General features: G+C 32.6%; 1 protein-coding gene across 20 annotated transcripts in view; it reads left to right on the top strand.

The window, feature by feature from the left end:
• Positions 1–26,099, top strand: part of CDC42BPA (CDC42 binding protein kinase alpha) — a 414,118-nt gene that overhangs the window by 355,118 nt on the left and 32,901 nt on the right. For 19 of the 20 annotated variants that reach the window (XM_001368345.5, XM_056816035.1, XM_056816037.1 and 16 more), the window contains 11 exons: positions 2,501–2,606; positions 4,607–4,743; positions 5,485–5,624; positions 8,251–8,332; positions 10,768–10,984; positions 12,040–12,102; positions 12,526–13,119; positions 13,739–13,836; positions 14,901–14,985; positions 18,550–18,673; positions 20,005–20,122. In XM_001368345.5, the coding sequence (XP_001368382.1) occupies positions 2,501–2,606; positions 4,607–4,743; positions 5,485–5,624; positions 8,251–8,332; positions 10,768–10,984; positions 12,040–12,102; positions 12,526–13,119; positions 13,739–13,836; positions 14,901–14,985; positions 18,550–18,673; positions 20,005–20,122 (1,764 nt within the window). Of the gene's footprint in view, positions 1–2,500; positions 2,607–4,606; positions 4,744–5,484; positions 5,625–8,250; positions 8,333–10,767; positions 10,985–12,039; positions 12,103–12,525; positions 13,120–13,738; positions 13,837–14,900; positions 14,986–18,549; positions 18,674–20,004; positions 20,154–26,099 lie in introns of all 20 variants that reach the window. The other variant, XM_056816044.1, reaches the window with a different exon arrangement.

Below are 26,099 nucleotides of genomic sequence, written 5' to 3'. Positions count from 1 at the left end.
AGAGGTGGCTGTTGGCACAGTACACAGAGTACCAGCCCTGGAATCAGGAAGACCTGAATTCAAATCTGGCCTTAGCCACTTACTAGTTGGGTGACCCAGGGCAAGTCATTTAATTGCTGCTTGCCTTAGTTTACTCATCTATAAAACAGGATAACAATAACAAAACAAGGATTTTGTGAAGCTCAAATAGGAGAATAATCTGGGAGCAAGTGGGTGGAGTTTAGTACAGTCCCTGGCACATAATTGACACTATATGAATATTTATCCTTTTCTCTTTCACCCTCCCCCCCCAAGAACTTTCCTGAAACTATTATCTACCTCAAGATTAAAATCTCTGGGAAAAAAAAAAAAGAGGAAAGCTACATCTTCCTTACTTTTTACTTCCTTTAATGGTAAAGAATAATAAGCAAAAGAGAAGATGTCTAGAGTTTACTTATGATCTTAATTTTTAAATTTTCAGTATTCTTATTCATTTGTTGTTTTGATAAGTCTTAAGAATTGTGCTGAGATAAAAATGAGAATCCTCTTTTATTTCTTTAAGTAATCTTTCCCATCTCTTATCTAAAAATTATATAGATGAAACTTTTTGTTGGTTGGAAAGGCTATTATACTACATAGGAGAAAAATCAAAATCCCCAAATCTATTCTTAATCTTTTCCCCCCCAAAAGTTGGTAATACATGTGTTTAGTTAGTTTTGGAAAGAATGGAGGACTAATTCAATTGTAAAATCTGTCTTGACTTCTATATAGATAAATTGATGAAGACATTAGAGACTTTTTAGCTACCCTATTTCTAGTTAAAAAAAAAAAGGTAAACTGCCACTAATTTTTAATTTAATAAGTGTGCAAATTTCACCTGCCTTATACATTACTGCCTTCTTCCAAGGGGAAACACAAATTTAAGAAACATGTTATTTGGCCTTGGTACTATAAAATATAGTCATTTTACTATACAAGTTAAAATTTGAAACTCCTTTTTAACTTTGCCTCTGAAACTAAGGTATACAATTATATTCAGCTTCTGGTTTGGTTTTTCTGTCAAAAAAATTATAAATACATAAACATATGTAAAAGATAGGTTTTCAAAGTCAACCCTGAGCAACAATATGAAATAGAAATACACTCAACTTGTAGTCTGGAGAGGCTTAGATATGAATCCTGAGTGGCCAATTAATACCAGTCGAGTTGTTCAATGTTCCAAGCTTCAGATCCCCTCTTGCTAAAATGGGATGAATAATATGTGCACTCCATCCTCCACAGCATTGATGGAAGAAATGAACACTTCAGACACCTAAGAACATGACTGAAATTTAATCTATAAATAGCTAATAATTAACTGAATATTTAACTCATAGAAATCATTCATTGTAATTGTCAGAATTTGTCTAAAATATTTGAGCCTTCTTAATTTGCTTTCCTTTCCAAGATTAACTGTTTCCTTAAGGAACTTTTCTGGTATGCTATGAATAATATATGAAGTTATAGGATATTATAGGGATAGGGTTTAGACCTGTGATTTCATTGACATAAGGAACTTCCAGATGAGGAAATTCTCACTGCCGATGCAGGTTAGCACCTTTTATTTTATTTTTAATTCAAAGATAATTTATTTTCCTAGCTACACGTAATAACAATTTTCAGCATACATTTTGTAAAATCATAAGATCCAAATTGTCTCCTCTCTCCTCTCCCCTCTCCAAGATGGTAAGCAATTTGATCTGAATTAAACAAATATGTCGTGAAAAATGCTTCCTATATATTGGTAATTGTTGTAAGAGGATACTCATTTAAAACCAAAACCCTAAAATAAAACTGAAAATAAACTAATGTGACAGATAGTATGCTTTGATCTGCATATGACCCCAATGGTTCTTTCTCTGAAGAATGGATAACATTCTTTATCATAAGTCCTTCAGAATTGTCCCAGATCACTGTATTGCTGAGAGTAGCTAAATCTTTCACAGTTGATCATCCCACAATATTGCTGCTACTATATACAATGTTCTTCCTGTTCTGCTTATTTCACTCTGCATCAGTTCACTTAGATTTTTCCAGCTTTTTCTGAAATCATCCTTCTTATCATTTCTTATAGCACAATAGTGTTCTATCACCAACATATATTGCAATTTGTTCAGCCATTCCCCAATTGATGGACATCCTCCTCAATTTCTAAATCTTTGAGATTAGCACCTTTTCTGCAGTTTTTCCTGGAGAATTGCTTAGTGCACTTGGAAATTAAGTGATTTAATTATATGTTGGAAGCAGTACTTGAACTCAGGTTTTCCACATGCCTAAACCAGCTTTCTGTCCACTGTACCTTACTACCTTTTGTAACCAATAAATAAATAACTAAAAAATAGAAAATGTAGATGAGCATGCTAAGGAGATCAAGAAACACATTTTATCTCTATTTAAGATGATAATCTAAAAAAATAAAAGATGCAATTACCTTATCACAAATTAACTATCAATATATGTTCTTTTTTCCATTTGTTTTTAGCCAAAGGCCCACCAGTTAGTTGTAAAATCATTTAACACTCCTACAAAATGTAATCAGTGCACATCTCTGATGGTTGGTTTGATAAGACAAGGCTGTGCTTGTGAAGGTAAGAATGAAGAGAAAGGAAAATGAGAATTTAAATTCACATTTTATGTTAAAGGTGTTGTTATTCAAACAATTTTATTCTGCTAAAATGCTAAAGATAAGATTTTTGCTTAAATCATTTATTTCATTTTCATAATTCATAAATTTTGGAAAAAATTATCTTAATTTGCTGAATAAACATCTGTTTTAACCTATTTATATTACTTAGGGAAATAGAAAGATAATTCTTGATAACTAAAAACTCTCTCTTTTTTTAAGAATTATGTTTCACTCTTCCTGTAATCTCAAGTACTGCTGGCGAGCTTTTTGAGCAGGCAGGAGAATTTACTCATGTGGTCTTATTTTTGTTAGATAATTAGGTTTTTATACTTCTATTTCCTCTTCATTCCTTTTACTTTAGGTGATTATCAATAAACTCTATAAAATATTTTTTAAAAGAGTTATGTCTCATTTCCTGTGTTTTAACACCAAAGGAAAAAATCATGGTTTGGGAGCCACATTGCCTTTGTGGCATAGAAAAAAATGAAAGCTTTCTTTTAATCTTTTTAATACTCCTTTTGAATTTAACTTGACCCATACTTAATTTTTTTAGATTAGTTAGTATTAAAAGAACATACTATAATATGCATTCAGATGGATTGTGTTTTTCACTGTGCCATAAAAAAAATTTTTTTAATGATTTTATTAGAAATTATACTTTGGGATTAGATAACATTTATTTGCCTTAGAGTCCGTTTTTTTTCCCTCATGAATACCTCTGAAATTATAATGGAATTCAGCAGAAGAAAAATAATTATTTTGTAACATTGTAAAGCACATTTATTTCATAGGCAACTCTTTAGAATATTCTCTTTCTTTAAATGTTACCTATACACTGGTGATAGACATATCTTAACAGCTATAAAAATTGTTACTAATTGACATTTTAAACTATTCTATTTCAGATATATTATGACCTAAGCTTTTACTTAAAGTATTCAGTCAGTTAAGTATTAAGAACCTACTGTAATGCTTATTCTATTACAACTTGTATGCATTATATATTATTTAAAAGGATGCTGCCAGACTAGAAATTATCTATTAAGAGTGAATAAGCCTGATGTGATAGTACATGCCTTCATAATTCTTACTACTGACGGTCTGAGTTTGATGGCTATCTTCTTGAGCTCATGAGTTATAAGCCACATTAGACAATTCTGATTGCATATGTGCAACAAATATCAGCACTAAGTTGAGCATTGATGTGATGAGCCTCCAGGAGCCAGGAAGGCACCAGATTGACCAGGAAGAGGCAAACCTGCCCAACTTAGAAAAGGAACAGATTAAGACTGTTCTAATAGTCAGGAGTAGGATCAGGGATATGAGTAGGCCCTGTATATCTAGCCTGGGCAAGATGGGAAGACCTACAATTTTTTAAAATTAAAAACAAAAGAATGAACAATTAATGGAACACAAAATGGATTTGCTGTGTATTTCCTTTATTTATAAATTAATTACTAAGAGAAATCTGCTTCATAAACTCATGTTGCAGTTGTGAAAACTGCATCACTGTTTTTGAAGTTAAATTCACTCTTGCCATATACATTTCTATGACAGTGGCATTTGCATTCCTATGAAGCAATAGGGTTTTTTCCCTACGTGCATCAAGCATGAATAGGTCATATAAATCTGAGATTTACATGACATACAAGAGTCATTTTAGATTTTAGCTTTTTAAAATATGTTTGTAATCACTTTACTAAGATGTGCAATAAATATTATTAGGAATATTGTCATCCACCTCTAATAAGTTACATTGAAATCCTTATTAATAAGTAAATATATCATTTTCATAAAACCATTAATTAACCAGTTACTAAAAATAATCAAGCCAAAAACAGAGATGAGCAACGTAATTGGGACAGTGTTGTATGCATACTAGGAATGTTATAAATATTTGCTGGTTAAATTAATAAACAAATTATCACAGAAATAATTTTACTTTTTTTTTCTTTTAATAAGTTTGTGGATTCTCATGTCATGTTACCTGTGCAGACAAAGCTCCAGCATTTTGCCCAATTCCTCCTGAACAAACAAAAGCCCCTCTGGGTATAGACCCACAAAAAGGAGTTGGAACAGCATATGAAGGCCATGTGAGGGTAAGTGCCATTGGCTTGGGGCAAACATGTTGCAATATGCCTTTTTATTAACTGATTAAAATTAAAGTCACATTCTACCCATTTTTACTCAAAGTACTTTTCAGAGCTATCAGGTGACCCAAACTGACAATTGAGTTTCAAAGGATATGTATGAAAGAGGAAAGTGATATTATTGATTACCTGATGCCTAACATAAGTCTTATTCAATATTTAAATAACATGTCCTTTCATTATTTTAGTATTTTCTGTGTTTGTGTTGCAAATATGAAAAAGGCAAAACTACAACTAGCCATATTTCACCTGGGGCATTAAATATGAAGGGGTAGACCAGGGCTTTCCTCAAGGTTGTCTGTGGGAAGAATATACGCCCCAGACAGGGACTGGTGAATTGACCTCTAGTAAGAGAATGTATACCATGAAGACATCTCAACGTTTCTACTCTATTGAAAGTCAGACACCTAGAAAAAGTGTTTTATAACTACAGAGTGTGGAGCTGGGAACAGGAGGAAAGAAGGCCTGTGATGGAGTAGGGAGAAAAAAAAAAGACTGCTGCAGTTGGCAGGGCAGAGTTAGGAAGGGAAAGAAGCACCCCAGGAAAATTCGGTTAGCACAATTTAAATTCCACATCCTAAGAACAATGAAAGGTGATACTGAATGATTATTATCTTTATATTTTTATGCACTTGATGAATCTGTGTTTGATATTTTTATTTTCTTTCTTTTTTTCAATCACATTTAAAGATCCCTAAGCCAGCTGGAGTGAAGAAAGGCTGGCAGCGAGCATTGGCTGTGGTTTGTGATTTCAAACTCTTCCTTTATGACATAGCTGAAGGAAAAACATCCCAACCCAGTGTCATCGTCAGTCAAGTCATTGATATGAGGTAAGTTGGGAAGTGTAATAAGGTATATTGACCCTTTAACAAATACTCCTTACAGAAGGTGAAAATGTTTTTCATCATAAGAAAATAGTAATGCAAGATATTACTTAATAAGACTCATTGATCATTTCTTTTCTGTTTGTTTATGTTTTTAATCATAAACTCTTAACTAGAATGTATTACCTTTCAGAACTTGATAACATAATATTTATTTGGGAAAACAAAAGGCTCTCTCACTTCCAGAGTCAAATATAAAATCTTCTTTAGCATTCAAAACCCTTCATCATTTGAATTATGATCAAAGTCCCATCCTACCTTTCTTGTCTTCTTATAACTTACTCCCTTTCACATACTTTGCAGTCCAGTAATGCTGGCCTCTGGTATTCATTACACAGGAAAATCCATCTCCAGACTCTGGGCATTCTCACTGTCTGTTTCTGGTGACTAGAGCTCAACTCCCTCCTCTTCTTCACCTCATCCTTGCTTCCTTCAAGTCCCAGATAAAATCCCCCCTTTTACATCAAGCCTTTCCTGGTATCCATGGATGCTTCCCTCTTTTGATTATGTCTAGTTTATCTTTTATGTATCTTCTTTATACATAGTTGTTTACAGATTATTTCCTTTATTAGACTGTGAGCTCCTTGAAAGCAGAAACTGTTATTTATTTGCTTTTTTATCTATCACTAGCACTTAGCACAGTGAATGGCATGGAATAGAAATTTAATAAATGCTTATCGACTAACTGATAGAGCAGCTGTGAACTTAGTAGAACTATTATGATAATAGTTTGGTATGTGGCAAATAAAGTGGCTGAAATGTCTATACCCTTTGATCCAGAGATTCTGCTACTAGGCAAATAACCCAAGAGAGCCATTGATAAGATGAAAACCCTAAAAATAGCAAGATTTTTATGGCAGCATTGTTTTTTGGTAATAGAGACTTGGAAATAAAGTAGATGCTCATAGACTAACAATGGCTCAATAAATCATGGTACAGGAATGTGTTGTAATATTATTTTGCTGTAAGAAATAGCTAATATAATGAATTCAGTGAAGAATGAAATCAGCTGAATCGGATTGAAATAAGAGGAGCCATGGAAAACAATATACATAATGATTACAACAATGTAAACAGAAAAAAAAATACCAAAGAATCAAAAATAAATGTTTCCAAATTTCATAAAACAAGTATGACCCCAAAGAAAAGATTTGAAAAGGTACTCCTACTTCATTCCTCAGAGGCTGGAGGTCCATAAATATGGAACATGGCATATATTTTCAGACTTGTTCAATGTATCAATCGGTTTTGCTGATTTTGTTTTCCTCCCTTTATTCTATTTCTTTAAAAAAAAAAAACATTAGTTATTATGTGAAATAGCTCATGAGCAATGGATAAGATACTCAGAAAAATCTTGCATTACAGAGATTAGAGTTTAAGAGCACTGTGCCCCCACAATCAGGAAACTCTGCACAAATTTTCTCTCTCTCCCTTTGTACCAGAGAAGAAGTATGAATTTTTTTTTATTTTATGAGGTGTTTACAATACCTTAAAAGCATTTATGAGTTGCTAAACTTTTTAAGATAGCTCTACATTTCTATCCTTTGTGTGTCATCTACTGGCTTTCATATTCTTTTTGCAAACCTTAACTTTTTTACTTATTTTAAATTTAAAAAAGATATTACATATATTTATGGTATTAAAAGATAAAATATGCTGATATTATACAATACTATATGTTTATTTTATACAGTTCTGAGTTTCTTAATTTTTTCTGTCATCTGATAGCTTTCACTTGTAGATTACACCTTCTGTAAAACTCTCAAAAAATTCCCATTTAGTTTCTTATGCCAACCAACAAAATGTCAAAACGAAGATGAGGAAAATCATGATGTGGAAAGGATTCCTATATATCAATAAAAATGTATTTTAAAATAATGGAGCCTATTCAGTCACATTACTCTCACTAAAAAAAATCATTGCTTACAATATTTTAAAAAGAGCAAAAATGATTTTTGTCTCTTTAATAATAAAACATATCCAAAAAAAGAGAAAAAAAACATTCTATAGTGTCTTAAAGATTATCAACCTGAAGAAATGTTGCCAAAAATTTAGTAAAATCTCACTAAGAGATATTTCAGTCTTATATTTTAAATCATTTTAGTACATAACATACAGTCTGGCTTTCCTATCTGTTTGGACTATCTAGAGGGCTATTTAAAGGACAGTGGGATTTTTTTAATAATGGAAAAGAAGGTGTGTTTTTTTTTAATTTAAAGGATGAATTATATAAGAACAATTAAGCAGTTAAAACAGCTTTGCAGGATTCTCTGGTTAGGAATTATTATTGCCTTTCTTATGAAATCTATGTCTTCAAAGCTAATAGTTATTTCAAGTTCAAGGTAATACTGCACTACTTACAAAATATTTTGCCTATTACCAGTTTAATTGGAAAAAATAAAAATTGTTTTAAAATCACATTTGAGTATTTCTTTTTGTCATACAATTCAGTTATGAGACTACTACTTGCACTTATCTAGGTATTTGTTTAGATATAAACAATAAATAAAGCTTTAAAAATAAAATAAACAATAAAAAATAGTAACTCATTTTAACTGTTTTACCTTTTCAGGGATGAAGAGTTTTCCGTGAGTTCAGTTTTGGCTTCTGATGTTATTCATGCAAGCCGAAAGGATATCCCTTGTATCTTTAGAGTAAGTATATGTACACGGATTTGCTCACTGATATCTAAATATTTCACCTGAACATATATTATGTCTATGTCTATACTGTACACTTCTAGAATACAGAGATGAAGTTATAGTATTGCATATAAGAGAAGGCTAAGATACCCAACTCCTATTTTGGTTCTATTTTCAACTTCTGAATACTATGATCTATGGATTGGAAATGATAAAACAAAAATGACTGATAGAAAGTTGGTAACCATGATAAATAGGAAGGTAGTAAGAGGGACTAGCTATATTTGATTAGTTTAAGCAAGAATTATATCACAGGGGACTGAAAACTCTGACAAATATAATTTCTGAACAGACATCAATGAAAAGTCACTAGAATCAGTAAGCTGTATTAGGACTGAAAAATGTCAAACATCTTCATAAAATAAAGAAAATGGACTCTGAAAGCTACAGGCCAATGAGCTTGACTTAATACCTACCACAATTCTAAAATGTAGTATTCTTTAAATTTGGTTCAGTAATACAATTCCTCATATACTGATAATTCAACAAATACCTATTAAGTATTTGGTTTTTACCATGCATTGAAGACAACTGCTTGAGATACAAAAACAAGAAGAAAAGAAATAAAGTCCCTATCCTCAAGGAGCTTATATTCTGATGAAGGACGTCAGTATATTAAAGGGAACAGAAAATTGGGAGCAGGATATGGAAATCTCTTGTGGAGTTGCAGTGATAAAATCCAGACAGTGAGAAGCAGAATTTAGAGGGGAATAAAGGGCTTATTTTGGCCTTTAATCAAAATGCAATTTTCAGGAAGAAGTCACCAATGAGAAAGAAGGACCCCAAGTCAAAAGTTAGAAAGAGGAATATATTTGGGTGAGAAGATAGAGAGGTGTTTGATTGTATAGATGTAGAAGTGTTTGATTAGATTATGACATGTCTGAAAATAATTTGAAAGTCTTAATGGGCCCCAAGTGGTATGATATGTAACCAAAATAGAAGTGATCTCAGATTTCATTAAGAAAGGCACAGAATCTAACACTAGGAAAGTGAGGGTTCTGCCCTCATCAAACCAAATTTAGACTATTGTGTTTATTTCTGGTCATCACACTTTATAAAGGATGTTAATAAACCAGAGTGTCCTGAGGAGAGTAACTAGAATGATGAAAAGACCTTAAGATCATGCCTTCTAACATTATCAATCAATAAACACTTATTATGTGCCAGGCAGAGTGCTAAGAGCTGGAGATACAAAAGCCAGGCCCTGCTCCCAAGGAGATTACAATCTAATGGCATTTGAGACAGCAGGCAAATCATTATACAGTGCAAGCAAAGATAAATAAGAAGTGATTAACAGAAGAAAGGCTTTCAGGAAAAGACAGAATTTTAGCTGGGACTTAAAGGAAGTTAGAGAAGTCTGTAGCCAGAGCAAAGGAAGGAAAATATGCCAAGTATGGAAGACAGCCAGAGAAGATGCCCAAGCAGAGGGTAGAGTGTCTTGTTCATGGTATAATCAGGAGGTCAATGGCACTGAATTGGGTACATGAAGAGAGTTAAGAATGAGAAAAATCAAAAGTTTGGAGGGAAGTAGGTTATAAAGGGCTTTGACTGCTGAGCAGAAAATTTTATATTGGATCCTGGGAGCAAGAGGGAGCCACTAGTAGTGGCGTGAGAATAAAAGATAAAGTTAACATTTTAGCTTTCTACAAATATTTAAAGGGCATTCTTGTAGAAGTCAAATAGTCAATGAGCATTCATTTATTTAGCACTTATTAAATAACCAGCACAGTGCTAAATGCTAGGGAAATAAAGTCAAAACAGGGGCTTTGCCCTCAAGAAGTTCACATTTTAATGAGGTAGGCAACTTGCAAATAATTCTGTAAATACAAGATACATCCATTGTAAATGGGAAGGAATATTTGGGGAAAGAGGGACAATGGGATAGGAAATGAATATGGCAAAGGCCTACTGGGAAAAGTTGGGAAGTTGAGTCTAGAAGCCTAGGAAATAGAAGTGAGGAAGAACATTCCATGCTGGGAGACAGTGTCTTGAAATTTTAACCAGGACGCTAATGCAAAGTAATCTAACTTTCATTATAATCTAAACTATGAATATGAAACAGGCAGAGAATATATGTTGCTGAACATTTCTGATATTTTTTTAACAAGCTACAAATTAGTGCCATCTTATGTATCATTTAGTGAGACTATCAAGTACATCCACAGGAGAAAGCAGTTTAATACTAGCAGTGTCTCACTTTTGCTTTTGGCATGGATTCTTATGCTGATAATGTTATATTTTTAATGAGAAACAACTGTGTTGATGATGTCATTAATAAAAAGATTTTAATGGCTATAACTTATGCTCTTTTTTCCAACGTGAGAAACTAAGCTTAAAGGAAAAGTACTTGTTTTTTCATGTATTAACAATCCATAAATTATTTTTAGGTAACAGCTTCTCAGCTTTCTGCATCAAGTAACAAATGTTCAGTCCTGATGTTAGCAGATAGTGAGAATGAGAAGAGCAAATGGGTGTGCTTACTGAATGAACTGCACAGGATTTTGAAGAAGAATAAACTTAAGGACCGTTCAGTCTATATCCCCAAAGAGGCCTATGACAGCACTCTCCCTCTCATTAAAACGACCCAAGCAGCAGCCATCATAGGTGGGAATTGTCCAATTAACATTCAATCCTTTTTCTATCATTGAAAATACTTTCCTTTCATGACTCTTTTTTTATTCTGTGGCAGGCCATACAATAGTATCATAAGCAGTAGTTTTCATTTCAAATCATGTGTATGAAGAGTCTAATCTCTCACATCCCCACCTCATACCTAGACTATGGTTACTTTGCTTAACAAGTTCTGAAAGGTTCAGTAGAACTTCACAGGCTGTGTGACCTGGTACAAATCACTTGACCTCTTTCAGCCTGTTTCCTTATCTGTAAAATGGAGATAAAAATAACACCTAACTTGCAGGGTTTGGGGGAGGATCAAATGAGATGATAGATGAGAAGTGCTTTATAAATCTTAAAACACTATGTAAATATCAACTTATTATCATCTATCCAATCCAGATTAGCTAAATAAAATTGATTCTGAATTGACCTGTAGAACTGTATTGTTTTTCACATTGTGTCCCCATTAAGCCAAAAAAAAATGGAACTGAAAATGAACTCAGATCTCTTAACAAATTGTTTTTTTTTCTGCTTATAAATATTATTTTAGAGGACAGCTGGGTAGCTCAGTAGATTGAAAGCCATGCTTAGAGAGGAGAGGTCCTAGGTTCAAATGTGGCCTCAGATAGCTGTGTGACCCTGGACAAGTCACTTAACCCCATTGCCTAGCCCATACCACTTTTCTGACACAGTATTGATTCTAAAACAGAAGGTAAGGGTTTAATAAATAAATATCATTTTAGCTGGTAAGGAAATATATCTTCCTAATGATTCATGAAAGTATTGATAAAGATTTTTTAGCAGATTTTTGACCTTATAATCATTGTCTTTTGAGACAGGTAATAATACTTTTTTTTCTTGAAAGGAAAATGAATTGTGTAAATGAATTATTATCATGAATTTCTGTTTTAGCAATTCTTACTAATCTTTATTTTTATCTCAGGTGCCTTTACTTATATTAGTACACTTATCTAATTTACCCTACTAACTTCAAGTAGTATTTACTGTGTAAAAATTCTCGACCTTTTATTTATGTGTCATAGATCATGAAAGGATTGCTCTGGGAAATGAAGAAGGATTATTTGTTGTTCATGTCACAAAAGATGGTAAGGAAAAACTTCACTATATGGAGATAACTTTAAAACATGTGTCAGAAAAAAAGGAAACTACCAATAACACAATTTTGTCCTTTGTTTATTTTATTAATAAATTTTTATACCACTTTAAATAATGTTTCTAATTTTCCTGCTCCATATTTCCCCTAGGGTCTAAAAACTCCAGTTCACTTTATATTATCACTAATAATTAGAATTAAGTCCCTAGATGGTAATCTTAAAGATGATACAAAGCTGAGAATACAGTTTTGCTTGAATTTTCTGTTACTAAGGCCAGAAGTAGCAACCATAAAAGGTGTTATTTCAGATAAATCAGAAAATGTTTTTCTGTAACTACGAGAGATTATATGCTTTCACAAAGAATCACAATATTGCATTGTCTATTTTAAGTAATTCTGACTTTAATTTGTATAGAGATCATTCGTGTTGGTGACAGCAAAAAGGTTCATCAGATTGAACTCATCCCAAATGAACAGCTCATTGCTGTGATCTCAGGACGAAACCGCCATGTGCGACTTTTCCCCATGTCAGCTTTGGATGGACGAGAGACTGAATTTTTTAAGTTAGCAGAGACTAAAGGTTGCCAAACTATAGCTTCCGGACAGGTGCGCCATGGAGCTCTTACATGCCTATGTGTGGCTATGAAAAGGCAGGTCCTCTGTTATGAACTAAATCAAAGCAAGACCCGTCACAAAAAGATTAAGGAGATCCAAGTCTTGGGTAATGTCCAGTGGATGTCAGTCTTCAGTGAACGACTCTGTGTGGGATTTCAGTCAGGATTCCTCAGATATCCCCTGCCTGGAGAAGGGAATCCACACAGCTTGCTCCATCCAGACGACCATACACTGTCATTTATTGCACAACAGCCCACTGATGCAATCTGCGCAGTTGAGATCTCCAATAAAGAGTTTCTGCTGTGTTTTAGCAGCGTTGGAATATATATTGATTGCCAGGGCAGAAGGTCAAGACAACAAGAACTTATGTGGCCTGCAGTACCATCCTCTTGCTGTAAGATTGCTTTCCTATCCTTATCTTTATCTCTCTGAACTGCCCTATTCTACCAGAATTAATAACAAATTTCTGAGTTTTTCTTTAATTACTGTCAAAGATTTTCTAAAATCTTTACCATGCTTCTTTCAGGAACCACTAATAGTAAATGTAATGAAATAGAATTAATATTTAAGGTTGTAATGATACAAGCTAAAGACTTAAAATTAATTTCTTTATGTTTCACCTTGGATGAGCATTTAGTCCATTTTATAGTTAGATGCCATGATAGTCAGCCAAAATGTAGTTCATAAAATCTCATAATGACTCTAATAGAGAAAAAAAAACACTATTAATTTATTTCTAACACCAACATACATTAAGCACCTATTACATATGGGGCTGTAGGAGAGATGCAAAGTTTACATTACATGCCTTGCCTCCAAGAATTTGAGTCTAGTCTTAAAAAAAGAAGGTACTATGTTTGCTTAATATTGAATGAAATAATTAACAAATAGCTCATTCTCGTGTCTTTAAAATGCATTATTTACTTAAAATATAGGTATATGTCTAATATTTAATAAATAGCACAATTAAAGATACTTGATTAATCTTAAATTCTAAATGTTATTTTCCCTAGGTTACAATGCACCATACCTCTCAGTGTATAGTGAAAATGCAGTAGATATATTTGATGTCAATTCCATGGAATGGATTCAGACAATCCCCCTCAAGAAGGTAATTCTACACTCTTGTTAAGCAACAAAGTGCTACACTCTAAAAGATACTTGCTTCGTTTGCCACTGATGGAAAAGCAAAATGTTGGGAACACTCTTTAGGAGAGGGGGGAAAAAAACAGTTGGGTTGCATGACAGGAAAAGTAGCTGATAATCTGAAGTCTTCTTTATAAATAAGGGAGAAAAAAAATAGTGCCAAAAGGCTAAATGATATTTTTTTACTATTGGTATATCATTAGGTCCCATACTTTGTTATATTTGGTTCTATAAAATGAATATGACTATGGCTGCTTAAAAATTATATTCTGCTTCTTCTAAAATAAATATATCCTCTCTCTAATATTTGGTTTTAAAAAAAAGACCTACAGTATGTATTATTTTTAATTATGATTGGTTTCCATATATTGATATTGTTTAACTTTACAAAGAGCTGAGAACTCACATATTTTTTGACTAAAGCAATGTATAAACTTCCCACACTTGAGAAAATTAGAATTTTACAAACTTGTAATTAAGCAAAAAAAAAATTTCATATTAATATCACAATTTTGGCAAGTAGAAAATTGACATTTTAGAGAGAAAAGACAATTGAGTAAATTGGAACACTTTTGTAAAGATATGTTTGCACTTTATGCTCTCTGGGAAGAAAATGTCAAATTACACTTAGTTTTTGTGCAATTTCAAAATTAGTTCTTTATGAAGAATAATAAAGTGAAATTTATCTCTAAATGTAAGTTAAAATTTTATTTTAGACATTTTGAACCTTGTGTAAGAGATATGTAATTTATTTCATTTAAATGAAATTAGCACTTAAATAAGAGATATTTTATAAGAGATTCTTATATTAAAACTTTGTGAGTTATTTCAAGTTATTTATTTTATACTTTAAAAGTCAGAATTAATAGCCTCATTCTACATTTCTCACAACTTATATTTGAGACTACAATTCTTATAGTAAAAAGGATGAAAGAAGTTCTTAAATTATTAATTAATAATATAATAGTTTTACAATTGATTTTTTATTAATTTGTTGAAATACTCATTTTGGACTTTTTGTTATTTTAGGTGCGACCCTTGAACTCAGAAGGATCGTTAAACCTTTTAGGGCTGGAGACAATTAGATTAATATATTTCAAAAATAAGATGGCAGGTAAGGGGAAAATAATAGTCTTAATGAGAATACTTCTATAAAAATAATCTTTATGTGGCTGTGGCTTTTGTGATTGAAGACCATGCTGTATCAAAATCAGTTGAAAAACATGAGATATGTAGCCTGGAGAAGTCTTAGTGATAGGGAGAGGGAGAAATGTGACAGCTTTTTCCAATGTTTGAAGGATTGCAGTATGGGGGAGGTATTAAATTTATTCTAATTGACCCAAAGGTTAGAACTGGGAGCAAAATCTGGAAGTTTCTGAGAGGCAGATTCATCCTTGGGTCCTCAAAAGAAGGAAGGTTTTTATTTTTTTATTTTGTTTCTCCATCACTTAGCACTATGACTGGCACACTTACTTATTAACTATCCACTCACTGGAGGTCTTCAAGCAGAGGCTTGGGGTGATATACAAGAATTCTTGATCAGGAACCAAGGCAGAATAAGGTTTATCTGACACCTTATGATTCTATGGAGCTATTGTAATAGTTTTGTTCATTTGTTTTTAATGACCAGAACTTAGTGGACTTTCCAAAGTGTCTACCTTATTCATTCATTCCCTAAAGACAGATTCTATCATAAAGTTCTCTAATTCCTAAAGAAAAAAATTTAAATTATTTATGTAGGAATAGCAGGCTATGTCAAAATGGAAATTTATGATTTGATACAATAAGCCCACCCTAGCAATTAATTTCAAGTCACAGATTTATTTTTGGAAAGTACATTAGAAAGCAATTAATATCCCATATTTTGAAATTAAAGAAACAAGCTTTAAAAAATTACATGGTTTACCTAGAGTTCCACAAGTGGTTAAACCAGGAGTGGAACTAGATACTCTCAACTATAGGTTCATCCCTTTCTCCATTCTCTCATTGTCTTCCAGTAGACTAGGCCCCAGACTAAGGGACAATGATGATTCCACATCAGCAATTGAAACAATAATGACACTGAATGGAGTATATAATTACATACTATTTAAAGAAAATTCTAAAATATAAGAAAACTGAAGTAAAATTCAGTGGACAGTGTTGATACTAAACTATGTCTGTTAAGCCTACAATCTTCATTTTTCTTAATAATTTATAAGTAAAAAGATAGAGAATAGCATTATTAAATAATTTGTAAATCATTTTGCTAGGCAGCTGGCTAAATGCTTTCAACTGTGAATTGGTTTGGGATTTTAACTTTATTGGGATATTTGTATGGGTATATTTATTTGTATGGATTGGGAGGTGTCTATCATGTCAAAATATAATGTATCAATACAAAATCATGTTACTAAAATGGGACTGGAGATGATTCAGGCTTGAAGTAAAGAGTTCTTTTCAAATTATTGGTAATTTTATTTTTTAAATGACATGAAATGATTTATGAAGGTGGTTTTATAGTCATTCAATTAGACATTATAGTGTATAGTTCTACCATTAAAAAAAAAAAGAAAATGTCTAGAAAACAATGCAGGCAGTCCCAAAGGTTCATTTATAAATCATTTGTTTTGGCATTTAGAGCACACATTTCCATAGAAATGAGGCAGTGGGAAAATACACAGAAAAACCATTTTTACCCATGTTATAGTGAATACTATCTGTAATAATGTTAATAATACTATAGTCTAGCAATTTTTGTTGTTTAGTCATTTTCTGGTCATGGCCAACTCTTTGTGACCCCTTTTAGGGTTTTCTTGGCAAAGATTCTAGAGTAGTTTGTCATTTCCTTTTCTAGCTCATTTAATAGATGAGGAAACTAAGGCATACAGAGATAAATGATTTGCCCAGGGTTACACAGCTAGTTGAAAGGAAGGCACCCTCTTTACTTCTCCATTCAGAGTAAGGGGAAGAACCTCACTGATAAGTCAAGGGTAGTGATTCAGGAAGAAATGGACAGTAGCTGCCTAGTTAGCTCTATTTTGCTAGAATGTTAACCCATACTATATTTTTTTGTCTATTATTATTTTCTCCTTAGGGATTCTTATAAATATTACCTGAAATCACCTTGAGACATTGATATCAAAAATATTAGGGGCTATGCTATCAAAGATTTCTATCCAAGTTAGAAATGAATATTAGATTAATGTGAAATAGAGTTAATGGCAGATTTGAGCCCAGTTTTTTTCTGTGATAACACAAAGAAACTTATCATCTAATGGCTGCTTCTTTTAGTATACAACTCTCCTAAAATCGTTTAGCACCCATATCTTTCATGAAGCTTTTTCCTACAATTCTAGCACATTTATCAGGTCCTGTTTTCAACTGTACCCTAGCATTTCTACCTTTCCTTTATCATACCAGTCATGTTCAGTTTAGGATATTATTGTGTATTGTACTCTTTGTTTCATGTTTTGCCTCCCCAACAAGATTTTAAGCTTTTTGAAAATTACACATATAAAATAGACATCTCTCCTACAGTACCTGTAGTGTTGAACATTATAATTGTTGTTCAGTAAATACTTATTTAGTTGACTTAAATTTAGTAAAAGTAATTTTATATCCTTTTACTTCAAAGTAAGATTCTATTACTTTTATTAACTTTGATTTTTAAATGTATATTGTAAACCCTAAAAAATACATAATATGTAATTAGGATGAGATTACATACATAGGTATATATAACATACATATACATAAGATTGCATATATATCATTAGTGTAGAAAGCACAGAAAATTTTTTATTCTACCATAAACCAATAAAAGACCCTATAGTTATTTAAATATTAGGAAATGAGTTCATTTCTAGCAACATTTCATTTTTTCTAATACTCTGTCTTAGTAAGAATCTGCAAGTCACATGTAAGTTGTTAGTACCTGTTTTGTGCCATCTGATGCCATCATGTCATCAAGAGGTCACCATATCTTAATTTTTAAGCATAACTTCTTGAACTGGTCCAACTTTGCCATGAATACATCATATTTCATAAATATCATTGCCCATGATTTTGTTTTCATGTTTTTATGGCAGTTTTAATATAGCACATTCTTTTTTTTTTTAAACCCTTACCTTCTGTCTTGGAGTCAATACTGTGTATTGGCTCCAAGGCAGAAGAGTGGTAAGGGCTAGGCAATGGGGGTCAAGTGACTTGCCCAGGGTCACACAGCTGGAAAGTGTCTGAGGCCAGATCTGAACCTAGGACCTCCCGTCTCTAGGCCTGGTTCTCAATCCACTGAGCTACCCAGCTGCCCCCTATAGCACATTCTTATAGAGAATTAAGTGCTGGATTTTAAGAAAGACAAACCTGGGTTTGAACTTACCTTTGATACTCACTGGCTGAGTGAACCTTTCAACTCACCTGACCTCTCTGGGCCTCTGTTTTCTCATATAAAAAATGATGATAATACAAGTACTTACTTGAAAGAGATGTAATAAAGGTCAAACAAGACATTAAAACACTATATGAACATTAATTACTGTTATGATCATGAAAATAATATAATTCCTCCTCACTTGAAAAATCTTTTTGAAGTTAATACATAGAAGACGAAAAACATATTAGATTATAAAGCATTGTTATTGAATATTTTTCTCAAGTCATTTGCTAATTAAATTCAAACTCACTTTGTTTTTAATAGAGGGGGATGAGCTCGTAGTCCCTGAAACATCAGATAATAGTCGGAAACAAATGGTTCGAAACATAAATAATAAACGGCGTTACTCCTTCAGAGTCCCAGAAGAGGAAAGGATGCAACAGAGGAGGTCGGTATTTAACTTATATTTGTCTTCTGTCCATGCCTGTAGACCCTGAAGGACCATTTGTTTGGTGACAGTGCTGTATTATTTGTGTGGAAGCAAAAGTCAGTCTCTGAAACTCTGTCAGGCACCTGTGTGTGTGTCAGTTTAGCAATGTGTTTTATCTTGTCTGTATAATTTGAACTAATCCTTCTATGGTTGTAAAGATACACTGGATTCAAATACATTTGGACTTTTAAATAAATGTGTGCAATAGCTGTCATTTGGAATGCATGCCTCCACATAATGGGTACATATAGTACATATATGTGTATATACTCTAAACTGTACATATGAAGTGCTCTAATAAACATTTTATAAAAGAAGAAATGGCACTAAATGTAAATATGGATTAAATACTTTTAGACTCCTGTTCTGCTTTCCTTTATTTAAGGGTAATACTCTTGTATAGTCTGTGAATTTACTAGAAAACATTTCATTAATGGTGTATATCCTAGCTAATATTTTAGCTCGAATTTCTGTAAATGTAAAGGCAAAAGGCAGGTAATGATTCCAATATATAGAAATATCTCATATGTTATCATTTTTAAAGATAAACAATAAAACAGTCCAGAATTGTCTGGGGCAGAGATTTTTTTTTGTCTTTGACTACATGAAGTCCTGTTTTCCACAAAAAATTATGAGTTATTTAAAACTGCTCCAAAGAAGTTAATTTCTTCCTTCTCTACCTGCTAGGTTTTCTGTTGAAAAGATCCTAAATCCTCTTCTATAATTTCTGTGTTGCTTGGGGGAAAGCACCAGCTATAATATAAAAGCAGAAATGTTAACTTTTAACTCAATGTCAAGGAAAATTTGGGGGGTACTTTATTTACTTTGTTATTGTTATATATTGATTGCCTAAATAATAACTTCCAAAACACTGCTAAGGTAATTCCAAACATGAATAATAGTGCAGTATTCTTCTAATTATATTTTTTTCTGTCCTTTGGCTTCTCCATCTTCGAAGAAGAACCAGGTCACCATTGCATCCCCCTTCTGCATCTTTTCTTGAATGTGATCTCAGCTTACACTGACTGTTAATTCTCTGCCTCAGTCACGATTTGGAATTTTTATGGGTGCAATTATTGGCTTGCAAGACAGAACTTCCCCTCTTCCCTTTCTGCAAGTTTGAGACTGACATAGAAGAACAACTGCACTAAGGGTTATCCTTCTTATTAACATGAGCAATTTCTTAGATTGGTTTCAGATTTTTCTTCTAAAAAGAAAATGTACTTGTTTCTTTAATTGCCCAGCTTACTCACAAAAAGAGTATCTAAATTAGGCCTTTTCTCTTACAGGGAGATGCTACGAGATCCAGAAATGAGAAATAAATTAATTTCTAACCCAACTAATTTTAACCACATAGCACACATGGGTCCAGGAGATGGAATACAAATCCTGAAAGACTTGCCCATGGTAAGAAAAAGGAAGAATAAGTGAAAATCAAGTGAGTTTGCAAATTAAAAGAAAAATAAGAAGTTGGTTTTAGAATTGCATATTGCTAACTTTGGGTAGAATGGGCTTACCTAAATATATCTTAATCCATATAAGACACCTAGCAAGATAGATTTAAATGTGCTTTTCTTATAGTTGAAAACAAAATGGATGATAAAATTTTAATTTGGTTTCCAATGTGGAGCTGCTCTTGGCTTCAAGGAATCCTCCCCAGGATATGGAATAAGTTAAGAATCCACATAGATGATCATGGCAAAATTTAGCATTTAGTTGCTAATCTATTCTGAGCATCAGAACTAATACCCTTGAAATTAAAAATAGGTAATTAATCTCTTTACCTAATCCAGGGAACCAAGTTACCCACATTGCAGTCCATAATTAAATCCTTTGTCTGTTTAGTGGTCACATGCTACATTAAAAATACTGAAGAGAAGAATGTTGGCATTTTAAAAGTTTGCTAATCAGTGTTGGATTGAGAAAACTATGCTGAATTTGGAATCCAGATTGTTAGATTCCAGTCCTAGCCCACACACTTAATTGTAGTGGAACTCAAAGCAAGTCACTTTGCTCCTTTTATCTGTTAAATGTTGATAATATTTACACTGTCCACCTAGAAATTTTGTTGCCCTGGATATTCCCTATACCTGAAGTACTCTTTCTCCTCTGCTCTAATTACTGACCTCCCTGACTAACTCCCAAATAAAATCCCACTTTTTGCAGGAAGTCTTCCCTAACCCCTCTAAATTCCCAAGCCTTCCCTCTGTTCATTATCTCCTAATTCTATATATTGTTTCATATTGTCTCCCGATTAGATTATAAACTTCTTGAAGGCAAGGACTTTCTTTTTCCCTCTTTTTATTTCCCTAGTGCTTAGCTCATAGTAGGTACTTAATAAATGCTGGTTGATTGATTAATAGAATTGAAAATTTAAGAGAATCAGGTTAAAAGATTTATAGTTATATTCCATAGGCTTAGTGTCTCAATAAGCAATTACTTTAAGCTAAACTTTTTGAAATTTAGTTAACAAATATTTATTGCATACCTAACACATGCAGATTATAGTACTAGGCATGAAAAATGGTCTGTAAGACACAGAAAGAATGATTGCTGGAAAATGTAAAATCCAATTGGAAACATATAAAATCACTTGGGTAATTATGTCAACATGTGCAAAAACATTACTTCACTTATTACAATTTTTTCAGGACTTGGGGACAGATCTGTGATTTCATTGTTTTAGGGAACTTCCATTCAAGAAACTAGCTTCATTTCTGGACAGAGCCAACATATCAAACTGAATTCCTGAGTGGCAGTGCCAACAAAAGGTCAGAGTGAGACATTCCTCCAACCCAAGATGACTTGGGTGGTAGAAAGAGAGATTTGTAATGTAGAGGTAGAGTGTGAATGAATACCAGTGGTGATGATAGAAGCAGCAAGAGCCTCATGTTAAGATGTTAAGGGAAACTGGCAACTGCTTAGAAAGGAATTATGAGGTACCCTCTGGTAGTACCAGTTACCAGATCATACATTATTTGGCAACTCTATTACCTCTACCCACTTCTAGGTCATAGTTCAAGGGCAGAGAAGAGCACTTTCAGTCATTATCACCTCTGGCCCCACAGGATCAGAGACCCTGAGAAACAGTGCCATTTATAGACCCAAAGAAAAAGAGGTTCTGAGGAATAGTATCAGTTACAAATCTCAAGGGATCAGGAGCCCATCATGAGTAAGGATCAGAGTATAGACCAAGAGAACTGTAATCATACCTCTCCCCAGATCATACTTCTTAGGAAGCACCAGAAACTTCCAAACTTCTAGAACTAATTCTGAAAACAGGAATGCAGAAAAAGCTGGAAGCTTGAGACAGAACCCCTCCACTCCAATAAAAGAAATAGGGTAGAAAAATCAGAAAACAAAAAGAAAAGAACCTGACTATAAAAAGCTACCATGGTGTCAGGAAAGATTAAGACATCAACTCTGAAGATAAGTCAAAATAGCCACAAGCAAAGCTTCAAGGAAAAATGTGAATTGGACCTAATAAGAATTCCTGGAAGAACTAAAAATTGATTTTCAAAATCAAATAAGAATGGTAGAGGAAAAATTAGGTAAAGAAACTTGAGCAAAGGAAGAAAATTATGAAAAAACAATAGCTTGACAAGAGAGGCATAAAAATGCTGAAAAAAATAACATCTTAAAAAAAAAAACAAGATTAGCCAAATGGGAAAAAGTGGTAGGAAAATTCACTATTAAAATAACTTCTTAAAAGAAGAATTGGCCACATGGGAAAAGGTACAAAAGCTCATTGAAGAAAATAATTCCTAAAAAAAATTAGAATTGAGTAGTTGGGAACTAGTGACTAGGAGACATCAAGAAACAATAAAAAGTCAAAAGAATAAAAAAAAATAGAAGATATTAAAATATCTCATCAGAAAAATAACTGGCCTGAAAAAATACATAAAGGAGAAGTCATTTAAAATTTATTCTACTACCTGAAAGCCATGATCAAAGAGAGATCTTATTTCAAGAAGGAAAGGAAAACTACTCTGAAATCCTAGAACCAGAGAGTAAAAAAAGAAATTGTCATCACCTAAAAGAGATCTCCAATTCAAAAATCCCAGTAATATTATAGCCAAATTTCAGAGCTCCCAGTTAGAGAGAAAATATTTCAATCAGCCAGAAAGAAACCATTTTTGAATGAAGCCACAGTCAAGATCATACAAGATTTAGCAGCTATCACATTTCAGGAGCAGAGGGCTTAGAATGTGATATACTGGAAGACAAAAGAGCTGGGATTACAACCAAGAATCTTCAACCAAACTGAATATTATCTTTTAAGAGAAAAATATAGATATTTCATTAAATAGAGGTCTTTCAAGTATTCCTGATAAAAGACCAAAGTTAAATAGAATTGACTTTCAAATACAATGTGTGTGTGGTATATACATATAATACACATACACATATATACACAAATACTCAATTGGTAATAGAAAGTAGGAGGGAAATAAGATAAAGGAGTAGTGATAAAAGGGAAGGGGGATAAAAGAAGGGAGTGATAAAAAAAGCAAAATGAACTTAAAAGAAGGGGCATGATTTTAAAGGCAGCTAGGTGCCTCAGTGGATTGAGAGACAGAAGGTCCTCAGTTCAAATGTGGCCTCAGATTCTTCCTAGCTGGGTGACCCTGGGCAAGTCACTTAACCCCCGTTGCCTAGCCCTTACTGCTCTTCTGCCTTATAACCAATACACAGTATTGATTGTAAAACAGAAGGTAAAGGTTTTTAAAAAATAGTAAATTTTTTAAAATAGAGTACAGTGCAAAAATGAATAATATGGAAATAGGTATAACATTTGTATAACCCAGTAGAATTGCTTGTCGGCTCCAGGAGGGGGTAGGAAAGAGGGAAGGAAAAGAAAATGAATCATGGAAACATATTATTAAAATAAAAATTAAATTAAAAAATAAAATAAATAGAAATACAAAGTATGACAACTATGAGACAACATTCCAAAAAGCAGTACTTAGGGGGAAATTTTTATCTCTAAATATGTACAGCAACGAAATGAATTAAGCAGATGAATGAATTGAGCATAGAACTAAAAAAAAATAGAATAAATAAAAATCCTTGAATACCAAAATGGAAATCATTTAAATCAGAGGAGAGATTAATAAAACTAAAAATAAAAAACATTGAATTAATAAATAAAACTAGGAACTGTGAAAAGATTAATTGGATCTTGTATCAATTTCTCATTGATTCTATTTTATTGATTTTGTACTCTACTACTTTTGTCCTTTAACTGCATAGTTATGATTCTTTGTTTCTGAACTTAGTTCAGAATTCAACTGGTATATAATTGTTTTAAGTTTAGAACTCAAGCTCTCCTACTAATAATTTTTGCTGAAGTTGGAGAGTGTATGAGGAGAAAGGAGTGGGTTGATATCTTTGGCTACCAAGCTTCAAGGATGACTAGTTTATTTGTCCAAAAGTTTGGACTGTTATTTTGCATCTGGACTCCAACAATGAGTTCTTCATTTCATCGGAAAAAGAAAAGGGCCCCAATTTTTAGCCCTAATTACCAAACTTCCAGTTAATCTTGCTGTTCTTTGCACCTCAACTTTCTAACCAATCATTTTATACTTAATTCATATCATCTACCCTTCTCTGCTCCTTGTTCTGTATTCCTCCAAATCCTGTAAAAACAGAACTGTTTTTCTGCTCACAGTCTTTGGCATGAATGGAGGCAAGCCAGCTGACCCATTGATTGATAAATAGAATACCCTTTCAGATGTTACCTTCCACAGATAGCTGCCTCAGTTTATTCTTTTGTTAAAATTAAAATACAGTAGTAACAACTGGTTTTGTGGAGGAAATAAAACCAATAAAATAGGTAAACCATTGGTTGATTTGATTTAAAAATTAAAACCAAAATACTAGTATCAAAAATGAAAAGGGTGAATTTACCAGAGAAAAGAAAAAACAGTTCTTAGAAACTATTATGCCTAACTATATGCCATTGAAACTGACAATCTAAGTGAAATGGATGACTATTTACAGAAATATAGATTTCTACTTTTAACAGAAAAGGAAATAGAATACTTAAAATACCCTGTCTTAGAAAGAAATTTAACAAACCATCAATGATCTCCTAAGAAAAAGATGTGAATTCTACCAAACTTTTAAAGAACAATTAATTTCAGTTCTAGATAAACTATTTGAAAAAAAGGTAAAGATTTGATCCTGCCAAATTCATTTTCTGACACAAATATGATTTTAATAACTTAAACCAAGGAGAGCAGAAAGAGAGAAAGAAAACTATAGACCAATTTCCTTAATGAATATAAATGTAAAATATTTAAATAAAATACTGACAATGAGATTACAACAATGTGTAACAAAAATCACGTATGACCAGGTGAGATTTATACTAAGAATGCAGGACTGTATCACATTAAGAAAAAACTATCAGCATAATTGACCATATCAATATCAATAACAACAAAATGCATGATTGTATCAATAGGTGCAAAGAAAAGCCTTTGACAAAAAAAACCCTATTAAAAACAGTAGAAAGCATAGAAATCAATTGAGTCTTTCTTACAATGATAAGTGATATCTATCTAAAGCCAAGAACAAGCATTAAATGTAACAAGGATAAATTTGAAGCTTTCTCATATCCATTATCAGCACTATTGTTTAGCATTATACTAGAAATAGATATGGATATAAGAAAGAAAAAGAAATTGAAAGAATAAAAATAAATAATGAGGAAACAAAACTATCACTCTTTGCAGATGATATGATAGTACAGAGAACCCTATAGAGAGTTAACTAAAAAACTAGTTGAAAGTTATCAGCTTTAGCAAATTTGCAGAATACAAAATAAACCCATGTAGATTATCAGCGTTTCTAAAAACAAGCAGAAAGAGAATAGAGAAATTCCATTTTAAATAACTGCAGACAATATAGAATACTTGGGAATCTACCTGCCAAGACAAGCCCAGTGATTATATGAACACAGTTACTAAACCCTTTATGCATAAAGATCTAAGTAATTGGAGAAATATTAATGGCTCATGAGGAGGTCAAGCCATTATACTAAAAGTGACAGTTCTAAGTTAATTTACTTATTCAGTTCCATACCAATCAAATTATACTCAAAAATTATTATATAGAAATAATAAAAATTCTAACAATTTATCTGGAAGAAAAGAAACATCAAGGGAATGGTGGGGGAGAGCAGTTATTGAAAATGACATAGATAGTTCCATATTTTAAATTACATTACAAAATAGTAACTGCAAGAACAATCTGGTACTAAGAAATAGAGTGATGAATCAATGGAATAAATTGGGTACACAATACACAGTAGAAAAAAAAAAACAGCAGTACTCTATTGTTTGATTAGCCCAACAATCTAAGATTTGGGGGCAAAAAC

The sequence above is a fragment of the Monodelphis domestica genome, chromosome 2 (assembly GCF_027887165.1).
Source record: "Monodelphis domestica isolate mMonDom1 chromosome 2, mMonDom1.pri, whole genome shotgun sequence".
NCBI classification, from domain to species: domain Eukaryota; kingdom Metazoa; phylum Chordata; class Mammalia; order Didelphimorphia; family Didelphidae; genus Monodelphis; species Monodelphis domestica.
This window is presented reverse-complemented; position numbering and strand designations above follow the sequence as displayed.